Source organism: Delphinus delphis, chromosome 4, assembly GCF_949987515.2.
Source record: "Delphinus delphis chromosome 4, mDelDel1.2, whole genome shotgun sequence".
Classification (NCBI taxonomy): domain Eukaryota; kingdom Metazoa; phylum Chordata; class Mammalia; order Artiodactyla; family Delphinidae; genus Delphinus; species Delphinus delphis.
Window position 1 is genome coordinate 113,639,873 of NC_082686.1, and position 14,098 is coordinate 113,653,970.

At 37.1% G+C, this 14,098-nt stretch overlaps 1 protein-coding gene across 1 annotated transcript in view; it reads right to left on the bottom strand.

Annotated features, from left to right (window-relative positions):
* The window catches only part of STAG1 (STAG1 cohesin complex component), a 425,011-nt gene that overhangs the window by 113,272 nt on the left and 297,641 nt on the right, over nt 1-14,098 (bottom strand). Inside the window, exon 10 of the mRNA XM_060011307.1 lies at nt 11,268-11,391. Within this exon, the coding sequence (XP_059867290.1) occupies nt 11,268-11,391 (124 nt within the window). The remainder of the gene's footprint in view (nt 1-11,267; nt 11,392-14,098) is intronic.

The window sequence follows — 14,098 nt, forward strand, 5'->3', positions numbered from 1 at the left end:
GATTTGTCATCACAGAATGAATTCCTTCTTGTTCCGCATTCCCACTGTAATGGCCTGGCTGACACAAAACTCCTCAGAACTTCCTCAAGTTGTCAATGGGTCAAATAGCTGGGTCACTCATTTGATACAGGCCCAGAAGCAGGCATGCTCCGGAGTCCCTTACTTTAATATTTCCTATGATGTGACAGAAAAAAAACCCTGTACAAGAATGCTTATTACTGATCTATACCGACATTTTGGACTTGGATGCCCAGTATGTAACTTTTCTCTCCCTGCAGCCACATGGTAAAAGCAAACCAAGGCTGTATATAACTGGACTAGTCAGCATTATCCGAACAAAATCCCTGACATGTGTCCCCTGCACCCCTCAGGGTTATGTATTTCTCTGTGGACCCCAATGGGCAATAGAATGTCTGCCTCCAGGGGAAGGATTGCTGCCTCAGAGTTCTAAGGCTGACTGTCCATGTCAGCAACTGCAGAGAGGGCTGAAAAGGACCCCTTCTGCTGATGTATTACAAAGTGGCTCACAGTATCCTCCTGGGAAGACAAACTAACCACTGGTTTCATTCTGCTATCCAAATTCTAATACTGGGAACAGGTATGCAGGCCCTAGAAAAAAATGGGTGTACAACCTGTCCTCAACCATAGCAGAAATAGCTAACACTATGCCCAAGCCATCCAAGCCAATGAGACTCACTGAACTCACTAGTCAAGGTGGTGATGGATAACTAAATAGCCCTCAATTACCTGCTGGCAGAACAAGGTGGTGTTTGTGTTATTGTCAGCATTTCTTACTGTGTATACGTCAACAATTTGGGGAAGCTGAAAACTGAGCTGATGAACATCCATGCTCAGGAGGGATGGTTATCAGCTGTACACACACAGTCTCCCCAAACTCACAATTTGACCTCTTTAGCTGGCTTAATGCACGTTGAAGACCACCCTCTAGGGTGGCTTGACTGTCTTCCTGGGTCTGGCTCTCCTAACGGGCCTGGTAAAGTGCTGTTTCCTAATGACAGGAAGGCTCTATGAACACTCCACATCCAAACAGATTGTTCTGGGACCCTGGTGAACCCAATTCTGCCTTCAAGTTTGGGGTGGGTGATTGACATGCTTTATCTGCCCTGTCAGTGGTCGAGCAGGGGTGAGGGGTAGACTGTTGGGAAAGGCAGTCTCCTGTACAGTGTTTTGACCCACACTTGGCTTCACAGGAAGAGGCCTTGGGTCTGGAATACTTCCTTATCAAGTAATAAGAGTCTTCATGGACTGTGCTGGGTTTATCACCTTGTGTGGGAATATCACTCCCGTTTTAGACCCAATGTGCGTTCTTTTGTTCTGCTTAAGTGTGTGCATCATATGGCACCCGGCCAACCCCACTATTAAATCTGTCCCCTGTGAGGACAGAATAGGGTCCTTAGTTCTGTGGCACAAGAGGGGTGCATGAAGGGCAACTGCTGGACCATGGGGGACTGACACTACTGAAGCTAATCTTGCTCTGTCCCTTCTCCATATGAGTAAAGCATTGTTCCATCCAATGCTTGACTGTGTTGTGTTTTCCTTGGTGATCAGTATGCAGTGGGCAAAGAATTTGAACTTCTACTTCTAGTGATCGGCAACAGATGTCATTTGCTTGACATATACAGAGCTAAAAGGTTTTTGGTAAACTTGAGAAACAGAATATGGGATGAGTGAACACAAAGATGAGGAAATGAAATGGACTAACTGAAAATAAATCCCACCCAAGCACTGAGATTTTGATATAAGTAATCAAGCATTTGCAAGAAAGTAGAAGAATTGTACACATAAGCTAAAAGCAAAAAACAGTACAGTCATATTTACAAACTGGAAAGGACAAAGAAAGGTAATCTAGTGTCATGAGCATAAATACAAAAAGAGAGTAAGATACGTAGTGCAGAGCACAGAGATTACTAAAGCTGTATCTAAATTAGACCTATTCTGTGTCACCCTCAATGTCAGAACTAAAACCAATGGGTAGGAATTTAGAAATAAGTTTTGGTCAACAGAAAGATGAACTGAATTTCTAATAACTCCTTTAGCTGTTAGAGATTGTCCGTCTTTCTAATGACCAAAATTTAATACTGCAGAACTTATACAAATTGGCAGTATGAAAAAAGTTTGTCTTATTTATAGGAGGGTAGACTAGGTTATAACCTCTAAAATTCTAAAATCAAGACAGAAAGAATATCAAATCATTATGTTGCATACCTTAAACTAACACAATGTTAAATGTCGATTATATCTCAACAAAAATGGAAAAATGCAATTGATAATTAAAATGTAATTTTTTTAAAAATGAGAAGAAATTTTATCAGCTCATTTGAAAATGCACAGGATGAGTCTGAAGACAGAGGTTACAGCCTATACAATGAACACTTTCAACCAGATGATTAAAAGGAGAGAAAGGAAATTACTTCAATCTTCAGAGAAAAAAAGTACAAGGTGATCAGAAAGGGAATGACAAAAAGGAAAGTTTAGAAATAAATATTTAATACTTACACTCTTTTCTAAGTAAAGCAATTGGAGATCACAGGAGAGGTTTATAACATCATCCTATTGAAAACACTACTTACTCCTTAAATCATTTTACCAACAATGTACAGGAGAAACCTACCTCTTCCTTTATCTGGACAGAGGATTTCTACAGACAGACACAGTTTAGTGATTTGTTTTAAATTGATGTTTGTTTATTTTTTGATAGGCCACATCAAATTGGTGTTTTCCCCAGAATTTGTGGACATACATAAGTTCTGTTAAAACTGGTAATTGTTACTGTTATTGAAATTCAGTAGAATACTCTATTAGGGAGGTGAGGAGAGGAGGAAAACTGGTATGGTAGTAGTAGGGAATAAAAATGAAAGACTTTAAACTTATTTCTACTAAAAAGCTTGTCTGCTTGGATTTAGTAGTATGGATATGCCTGCATGAGGGCACAAGGTGTAATTCTAATATCTCTCACACCAGTAAAATTTAATTGGATGCATCTGAGATGAGGCTTAGATGTAAAGGTCCCCAGTACCACATGAGGACTGGAAAAAGAAAACAAAATCGAGTTTGGGATTTATTACTATAGACAAAAGAATCTGAATTGATAGGGGAAATAAATATATTCAGGAAAAAATTCACTATGTACACACTAACTGGATTTTCCTTCAAATGAGGTGGGAAATAAGAATCCCTTTTAATCCTCAATTAAAAATTAGTCACTGAAACTGACCAACCAACTTATGATGATCTCCCTACACTCTGAATGCTCTTTTATAGCAAAAATGGCCTATAAAATTCCCTTGGGAACTTTCATTATAATTTATGTGATTTTGTGGTTTTCTTTGATAATACTTAGCACACTACTATTTAAAAAATAAATGCTCAGGGAACCGGATCAACATGGCGGAGGAGTAGGACGTGGAGCTCACCTTCTCCCCACAGATACATCAAAAATACATCTATGTGTGGAATGACTCTCACAGAACATCTACTGAATGCTGGCAGAAGAATTCAGACTTCCAAAAGAGCAAGAGAATCTCCATGTAACTGGGCAGGGCAAAAGAAAAAGAGAGAGAAAGGAATCAGGAATGGACCTGAACCTCTGGGAGGGAGCTGTGAAAAAGGAAAGGTTTCCGCACACTGGGAAGTCCCCTCAGTCCCTCTGTCCACTGGCGGGGACAGAGGGGTAGCTTCAGAGCCTTGGAGGAGAGCACAGCAACAGATGTGTGGAGGGCAAAGTAGAGACAGATCTGCACAGGTCAATGCTGACCGGCACTCCCCAGCCCGAGACGCTTGTCCGCTTGCCTGCTGGGGCAGGTGGGGGCTGGGTACTGAGGCTCGGGCTTTGGAGGTCAGACCCCGGGGAGAGGACTGGGGTTGGCTGTGTGAACAAAGCCTGAAGGGGGTAGGGTGCAGGGTGCCAAAACTGAGGGAGTCTGGGAAGAAGCCTGGGCCCACCAGAGGCAAGGGACCATTGTTGGGGGGCATGAGAGGAGAAGGGTGGGCCCGCCATTGGAGCTTCTTTCTCTGCATGCTCACAGGCAGCAGGGCACTGCCTATATGAGCTCCAGGGGCAGGCGTGAGCCATGGCTGACATCTTGGACTCCAGAGGCAGGTGCAGAACGCTGCCATTGCTGCTGCCACTGCCAAGGGTCCTGTGAGCGGGGGTGCAGATCACTGCCCTCACCTTTCCAGGAGCTGGCATGGCCCGCCACTGCAGAGGGTCCCATGAAGTGGGACCAACTTCCCCGGGAGTGCGCACAGCCAACCACCGCTGACAAGGGTCCTGCAACCCGGTGCCAACCACTGCCCCCACCTCCAAGGGGTGCGCAACACACCACTGCCGCCTAGGGTCCCAAGATCTAGGGCCAACTTCCCCAGGGACACATGACACACATGTGTCTTCCCCAGGGACACATGACCTGCTGCCGCCATTGCAGAGAAACCTGCGACCGGGAGCCAACTCTTGCTCCCGCCTCCCTGGGAGCGTGCACCTGCACACCCCGATCAAGGGGATAACAGCCAGCACATGCTAAGAAACAGACAGCAAGCATCCAAACCAAAAACAGCACTCATGTCAAAAAAATACTGAACCCACACAAGCTACACAGGGATTCTCCTGCTTATAAATAGCCCTCCAAGACCACAGTAGATAATTTTTTCTCCTGAACTCACAGAGTAAGAGAAATATAAGCAAAATGAAAAAGCAGAGGAACCACTCTCAGTTAAAAGACCAAAAAAATTTGCCTGCAGGAACAACGAAAAAGACCTCCTCAGTCTAATAGACACCGAGTTAAAAAAGGAGGTAATGAAAATACTGAAGGAATTAAGAAAGGCTATCAACAGAAAGGCAGATTACTGTAAAAAGGAACTTGAAACTACAAGGAGGAGACAATAAAAATTAGAAAATTCATTTGCTGAGACAAAAGCTGAGCTCAAGGCAATGAACAGCAGAATGAATAATGCAGAAGAATAAGTGACCTGGAAGACAGACTAATGGAAATTACCCAATCAAAACAGAAGAGAGAAAGCCAAATGAAAAAAAAAAAAAAAATGAAAGCAACATAGGAGACCTACGGGATAATATAAAGCAGGCCAATCTATGCATAACAGGGATTCCAGAAGGAGAAGAAAGAGAAAAGAGGATTGAAGATGTATTTGAAAAAATTATGGCTGAAAATTTCCCAAACTAAAAGAAGGAAACAGATATCCAGATACAGGAAGCACAGAGGGTCCCAAAGAAGATGAAGCCAAACAGACCTACATCAAGACATATTATAATAAAAATGGCAGAAGTTAAAGATAAAGAGAGGATTCTAAAGGCAGCAAGAGAAAAACCAAGAGTTCTTTACAAGGGAACCCCCATAAGACTATCAGCTGATTTCTCTACAGAAACACTGCAGGCCAGAAGGTCATACAAAATATATTCAAAGTCTTAAAAGAGAAAAATCTGCAACCTAGAATACTCTACTCAGCAAGATTATCATGTAGAATAGGAGGAGAAATAAATAATTTCTCAGAGAAGCAAAAATTGAAAGAAAACAGCAATACTAAACCTATCCTGAAAGAAATATGGAAAGGTCATCTCTAAATAGAAAAGAAGCAGCAAGAAGAAATAGGAAGGAGGAAATCACAATTGGAAAGTAAATCACTTAAATTAGCCAGTATAGAGATCAAAAAGAAAAAAAAAAAACCCTATTGTGAAAGCAATGATAAACACAAGGAGCAGCAAAGGGATAAACATGAAGATGTAAAAAGGGACATCAAAATCATAAAATGTGGAGAAGGAGAGTAAGAAAATGCAGATTCTTTTTGTTTTTTTTAAATGTGTTTGAGCCTATATGACTACCAGTCTAAAGCAAGCATATATGGGAAGGGGTTAACATACTTGAAAACAGGGCAACCACAAATGAAAAACATACAATAGATTCACAAAAACTGAAAAAAGAACACAAGCATAAAATAAAAGGAAATCATGAAACCACAAAAAGAAAAACAGAAAAAGGAACAAAGAAGAAACAAAGAATCAACTGGAAAACAAGGTTTTAAATGGCAATAAATACATATATATATCAATAATTACCTTAAGTGTCAATGGACTGAATGCTCCAATCAAAAGACAAAGAGTGGCAGACCGGATAGAAAAAACAAGAGTCTACAATATGCTGCCTATAAGAGACCCACCTTAGGGCAAAGGATACACATAGATTGAGAAAGAGGGAATGGTAAAAGATATTTCATGCAAACGGAAATGACAAGAAAGCAGGAGTTGCAATACTCATATCAGACAAAATAGACTTTAAAGCAAAGGTTATAAAGAAAGATAAAGAAGTACACTACATAATGATAAAAGAATCAATACAAGAAGACGATTTTGTACTTATCAACATATATGCACCTAATATAGGAGCACCTCTGATACATAAAACAAATACTAACAGATATAAAGGGAGAAATTGATGGGAATACAATAGTAGGAGACTTTAACACCCCACTCACATCAATGGACAAATTTCCAGACAGAGAATCAACAAGGTAACAGAGGTCCTAAATGATACAATAGTTAGACTTAATTGATAGTTTCAGGATACTACATCCAAAAAAAAAACAAACACCACCACCACCCCACAAAAAACAGAATACACATTCTTTTTGAGTGCACACAGAACATTCTCTAGGGCTGACCACATCCTAGGTCACAAAACTAACCTCAACAAATTTAAGAGTACAGAAATTATTTTAGGCATTTTCTCTGACCACAATGGCATGAAATTAGAAATCAACCACAGGAAAAGAAATGAGAAAAGAACAATTAGTTGGAGACTGAATAACATGCTACTAAAAAACCAATGGGTCAATGAGGAAATCAAAAAGGAAATTAAAATATACCTTGAGACAAACAACAATGAAAACACAACCATACAAAATCTATGGGACACAGCAAAAGCAGTTCTTAGAGGGAAGTTTATAGTGATACAGGCCTTCATCAAAAAACAAGACAAATCTCAAGTAAACAACCTAAACTATCACTTAAAAGAATTAGAAAAAGAAGAACAAACAAAACCTAAAGTCAGCAGAAGGAAGGAAATAATAAAGATCGGGGAGGAAATAAATAAAATAGAGATTAAAAAAAAAAGGAAAAAATAACAAAACCAAGAGCTGGTTCTTTGAAAGGGTAAACAAAATTGACAAACCTCTAGCCAGGCTCACCAAGAAGAAAAGAGAGAGAACCCAAATAAACAAAATGAGAAATGAAAAAGAAGAAATATCAACTGATACCGCAGAAATACAAAAACATAAGAAAATACTATGAACCATTATATGCTAACAAATTTCACAACTTAGAAGAAATGGATAACTTTCTAGAAACATATAGACCACCAAAATTGAATCAATAATAGATAATTTGAACAGATCAATCACTAGAAGTGAAATAGAATCTGTAATAAAAATACTTCCTACAAACGGAAGTCCAGGACCAGATGGCTTCACAGGTGAATTCTACCAAACATACAAAGAACTTACACTGATTCTTCTCAAACTCTTCCAAAAGACTGAAGAGGAGGGAACACTCCCAAAGACATTCTATGAAGCCACCATCACCCTGATACCAAAAGTAGACAAAGACACCACCAAAAAAGAAAATTATAGGCCAATATCTTTGATAAATATAGATGCAAAAATCCTCAGCAAAATATTAGCAAAAAGAATCCAACAACACATAAAAAAGATCATACACTATGACCAAGTAGGATTCATCCCAGGTTCACAAGGATGGTTCAACATATGCAAATCAATCAGTGCAATACAGCACATTAACAAAAGAAAAGTCAAAAACCACATGATTATCTCAAAAGATGCAGAAAAAGCATTTGACAGAATTCAACATTCATTCATGATAAAAACTATTACCAAAGTGGGAATAGAGGGAACATATCTCAACATAATTAAAGCCATTTATGAGAAACCCACAGTCAATATAATAATCAACGATGAAAAGCTGAAAGCCTTCCCACTAAAATCTGGAACAAGACAAGAATGACCACTCTCACCATTTCTTTTCAACATAGTATTGGAATTCTTAGCCACAGCAATCAGACAAGAAAAATAAATAAAAGGTATTCAAATTGAAAGGGAAGAGGTAAAATTGTCACTATATGCAGAAAATCCTAAGGACTCCACACAAAAACTACTAGATCTAACAAATAAATTCAGCAAAGTAGCAGGATAGAAGATTAACATTCAGAAATCGGTTGCATTCCTTTACACTAACAACGAAATATCAGAAAGGGAATGTAAACACCTTTTAAAATTGCACCCCCCCAAAAAAATCGAGGAATAAACCTGACCAAGGAGGTGAAAGACTTATATGCTGAGAACTATAAAACATTAATAAAGGAAATGAAAGAGGATTCAAAGAAATAGAAAGATATCCCATGCTCTTGAACTGGAAGAATTAACATTGTTAAAATGGCAATACTACCCAAAGCATTCTACAGACTTAATGCGATCCCTATAAAATTATCCATGACATTTTTCACAAAACTAGAACAAATAATCCAAAAATTTATATGGAACCATAAAAGACCCAGAAGTGCTAGAGCCATCCTGAGGAAAAAAACAAAGGCATAACTCCCCAGACTTCAGACAATGCTACAAAGCTACAGTAATCAAAACAGTGTGGTACTGGTACAAAAACGGGCATATGGATCAATGGAACAGAATAGAGAGCCCAGAAATAAACCACACACCTATTGTCAATTAATCTTTGACAAAGGAGGTAAGAATATACAAGGGGAAAAAGGAAGTTTCTTCAGCAAATGGTGCTGGGAAAGTTGGACAGCTGCATGTAAATCAATGAAGTTAGAACACACCCTTACACCATGCACAAAAATAAACTCAAAATGGCTTAAAGACTTAAACATAAGACAACATACCATAAAACTCCTAGAAGAGAGCATAGGCAAAACATCCTCTGACATAAATTGTACCAATGTTTTCTTAGGTCAGACTCCCAAGGCAATACAAATAAAAACAAAAATAAACAAATGGGGCCTAATCAAACTTGCAAGCTTTTGCACAGCAAAGAAAACCATAAAAAAAAAAGAAAGACAACCTACCAAATGGGAGAAAATATTTGCAAATGATGCAACAGACGAGGCTTAATCTACAAAATATACAAAAAACTCATGCAACTCATCAACAAAAAAACAAATAACCCAATTGAAAAATGGGCAGAAGACCTTAATAGACATTTCTCCAAAGAAGACATACAGATGGCCAATAGGCACATGAAAAGATGCTCAACATCACTAATTATTAGACAAATGCAAATCAAAACTACACTGAGGTACCAACTCACACCAGTCAGAATGGCCATCATTAAAAAGTCTACAAATAACAAATGCTGGAGAGGATGTGGAGAAAAGGGAACTCCTACACTGTTGGGGGGAACTGTAAGCTGGTACAACCACTATGGAGAACAGTATGCAGGCTACTCAGAAAACTAAAAACAGAATTACCACATAATCCAGCAATCCCCCTCCTGGGAATATACCTGAACAAAACTATAATTCAAAAGATACATGCACCCCTATGTTCATAGCAGCACTGTTCACAATAGCCAAAACATAGAAACAACTTAAATGTCCATCGACAGAGGAATGGATAAAGAGGATGTAGTAAATATATACAATGGAATACTATTCAGCCACAAAAAGAACAAAATAATACCATTTGCAGCAACATGGATGCAACTAGAGATTGTCATACTAAGTGAAGTCAGAAATAGAAAGACAAATATATGATACCACTTATATGTGGAATTTAAAATATGGCACAAATGAACCTATCTACAAAACAGAAACAGACTCAAGTTGGGCAGGGAGAAGGATGGACTGGGAGTTTGGGATTGGTAGATGCAAACTATTACATTTAGAATGGATAAACAACAAGGTTCTAATGTATAACACAGGGAACTATATTGAATATCCTGTGATAAACCATAATATAAAATATAAAAAAGAATGTACATATGTGTATAACTTAGTCACTTTACTGTACAGCAGAGATTGGCACAGCACTATAAACCAACAATACTTCAAAAAAAAAATTAAAAAAAAATGCCAAACCTATAAAAAAAATAAATTGCTCTGAGCTGTCTAAAAAAATCAATCAATCAATCAATCAATCAATAAGTAAAAAATGCTCCACAGGCTAATAATGGTAATATATAGAAAATAAGTCTTAGACTATTACCAAAATTACTGTAAAAGTCTAAGAATATAATTGCATTTAAAAAGATAAAATGAAAAAAAAGATAAAATATCTTCTAATAGTTATGATACTTTTAACAATTCGAATAATGGAATATAACATCTTTTAAAAGAAATCATTATTAAGATTTCTTTTTTGTGTGTGAAAATCTGGCAATTCAAGTTATAGAATGTCAGGTCATTCAATATAAAAATTCCAGCAATTTATCATTCCTATCCTTGGTTATTTAAGGATTACATACTCAGGACTTAATAATGTGAGATTCCTTTTAAGTCAGAGCCTTTTCTAAGAGAGTGGAAGTAGAGACAGATTTTAAGACCAGATATTCTAGAATCCAACAAATCTATTCAACTCTGCTAAAACATTCTACTATGATATGACCTTAGAGAATTCAAAATAAGAAAGCTTATTTAGTTCCTATATATTAAGAGAAACAGGAATCTCTTTTGATTCCAAACTAGAAAAAAATTATAATTAGCTTATTGAGATACTACATTCTCTTAAAATTTAGATGTACCAGGTTGCCAACCTTGCTTTAAGACGGCATTACAACTAAGTAAGACACGGTTTTCACACATATGCTGATGTCTCAAGTTTCATCATGGCCACAAGTAAATAGTATTCAGCTGTATCATCTTAAATTTCCATATTATTATAAAGCTTGAGAAAAACCAACCAATGCCATCTTTTTTTTTTTTCTTTTTCTTTTGCGGTATGAGGGCCTCTCACTGTTGTGGCCTTTCCCGGTGCAGAGCACAGGCTCCGGACGCGCAGGCTCAGCGGCCATGGCTCATGGGCCCAGCCGCTCCGCGGCATGTGGGATCTTCCTGGACCGGGGCACGAACTCATGTCCCCTGCATCAGCAGGCGGACTCTCAACCACTGCGCCACCAGGGACGCCCCCAATGCCATCTTAATTCCTAGCTTTCTAGAATTAATATTAGGACAAGTACATCTTCTATGAAAGCTGAGAACAGAGTAACTTACCCTGTCATGAAGAGTCCAGCCAACATATTTTAGGTAACTGTCATTTAGGAAGGCATCACTATACATTTTCATCCATACTCCAATTTCTTCAATACAAATGGCTCTAATCTCAGCAATAGCATCACTAGAGAAGGAAAAAAAAGAGTCAAACCTCTGATTAATATCCAAAGCTAGAAAGTACTTCATACTCATTTTCAGCAAGCAATAGATATAATATTATCCAAATACCATTTTTATATCTGCCCTCGCAAAGGTCTCCAACTTGAATATCTTCTATTTTTTACATGGCTTCTATGAAATAAAAACCACCAATACCAAACAAAAAAAAAAGCTTCTGGAAATCATCTTATTTTGACTCAACTGCTCTATTTTCAATGGACTAGGAAATGACATTTGGAGCTTTCTGAAAGCCTCACAATTATTATGGGATCAATACACATGTTAAAACTTCTGAGGAACCAGAGTATCAACATCCAAATACAGGATAATGGAGAACTCAAAACGTGTTTCTCTAAATAACTGTGACTCTTTCTAAGCTAGTACACATCTAAAGAATTAAAAAATAATTTTCATGAACAAAAAATTAGTATCTATGAGGCAAAATTGTAGCAGCCTGTATTATTTGAAAATGTACAGTAGTTTACAAAACCAAGTCCTTGAAGTAACTGCACAGGGAAGAAGAATAATTCACATTTAGTCACAACAGAACAATCCTGGTGACCACACTATGAAGTGGTAGCAGAACGAACCCCAAAAGTCAGGTCTCTGGCTCTGTGCCCAGACAGCTTTTCACCTCACCATAAGCATCTACTACAACCCTCCTGGAATTACTTCTACTCTAAAATCTGTGAACCATGAACAAATACAGTGTTAATATTTTTACCTTATCTTTCAACAGGATAATAACTCTGGCTAAAAACACCCCGTATTATACAATTAAGATAAATCCTTTCTTTTGTAGATCAATCTTAAAGGTTTCTGAGTTACCATACATGAATAATTTTTAATTCTCCAATTTACACAAGGCAATCATCTGTCAAGGAGCTTTCCTTAGTTTCTCTTTTGTGATAAAATGAGTGCTAGTATTCTAATATTTAATTCTCTGCTCTAATAAATCTTAGTTCCTTCTAAGTCCATGTCATTGCTTAAAGAATAAAAATGTGAGAAACTTTCTCTTTCAAAACCATACTACCAATTAGTCTTTAGTTTTCCTACACTTTTGCTGTTGTTTATACCTTTTTCTCATGGAGAGATTCTATAGCACAGAGGCTAATGATACAGACTTTGGAGTAAGACATCCTGAGTTCAAATCCTGACTCTGCTATTTACTAGCTGCAAGTTATTTCCCTCTTTCTTAGATTTCCTCACCTGTAAAACAGGGATAATAACTGAACCTAGACCTCACAGTGACTGTGAGGATGAACTCACTTAATAAAAGTATCAATAAAATACTTAGAACTGTGCCTGGTACCTACTAAAACTTTCCATCAATGTTCATTATTATAATCTTTTAATTGTCATCAATCTAGACATTCATAGATGATACAATATAAAAAGTAGCTTAAAAACTGTGAAAGAATGTTCCTTGACCTTTAAAATAATGAATGTGAATGGTTCAAGGGTATTTCTTTTTTTCTAAATATGAAAAATTTCAGACATTACAAAGTTATTATGCTTTAACTTCATATATATTGTTTTACATATTTTGAAACTTTACATACATTATATCTTATAGGCTTCCTCTCCAATTAGATTTTTTCACAAACCAGTTTTGCAATTTATACACACTGATTCATATAGCTCCAAGTCCAATATATTAACTTTAACTGATGTTCAGTGTTCCTTTCTATAAATAAATTACAAATTACTTATACATTCTCTCAGTGGCAGATATTTAGGTTGTTTCCAAGTTTTTGATTTTATTAACAATGAATGGCATAAGCATTCTCGTACATGTCTGCTTGTGTAAGCGTTTCCCCTAGGGCAGTGTTTTTAAAACAGTGCATTACTACCTACCAGCACATTATGAAATAAATTTAGTGAGTGGGGAAAAAAAAAGTATTTGGGATAGAAAATACTAAAATGCTTCACATGGGGTAAGGCAAGTAAGTATTTTTTCTTGGAACATCTGTGTACTTGATGTAGGAAATGGTCAGTCAAGTCTGTGAGACACTGTTGTTATACTTAGAAGTGAAATTTACTGGGTGAGAAGGAATACACATCTTCACCTGAATTAGATATTAACAAATTTTTCCATATAGTGCTTTCATCCCTACCTGTCACTTGGTATTGTTCTACTATTTTATATAAATTTCCACTTCTAAGAACTACAAGTTCATATACTTTGTCTTCTACTGGGCTGTACAAATTAAAAAAAATAATAACAGCAGCAAAAATAAAACAAAATAAAATAGCTCCCCTCCAAAACCAAAACATAACCACAAAATCCCCAAATCCCAAAGATCAATTACACTTATTCTCTGCTAAAATACGCTTGTACAAACCAATCAAAAAAATTAAAGCAAACAAAACCAGGCTGAGTTTTTTATTACACAAGCTCAGAGAAGTAGGGTAAGGACACAATGAATAGGTATGGTATTTTGATTAAAACTATAGTGACTACTAAGTACAGTAACTCATAATACATAGCTCAATCATTCTTCCATTCATTACCATTGGTATTACCATTACCTCTGGTATTGAGATTATAGGTGGCTGATTCCTAAGGCTAGAGAATATAAAGGCTTAGCTTTATTTCAGTAGGAAAATATTGCTCAAAATCTTTTTTTATAACCATTTCTATGTCTAAGCCTAACCTCTAATACCTTTTT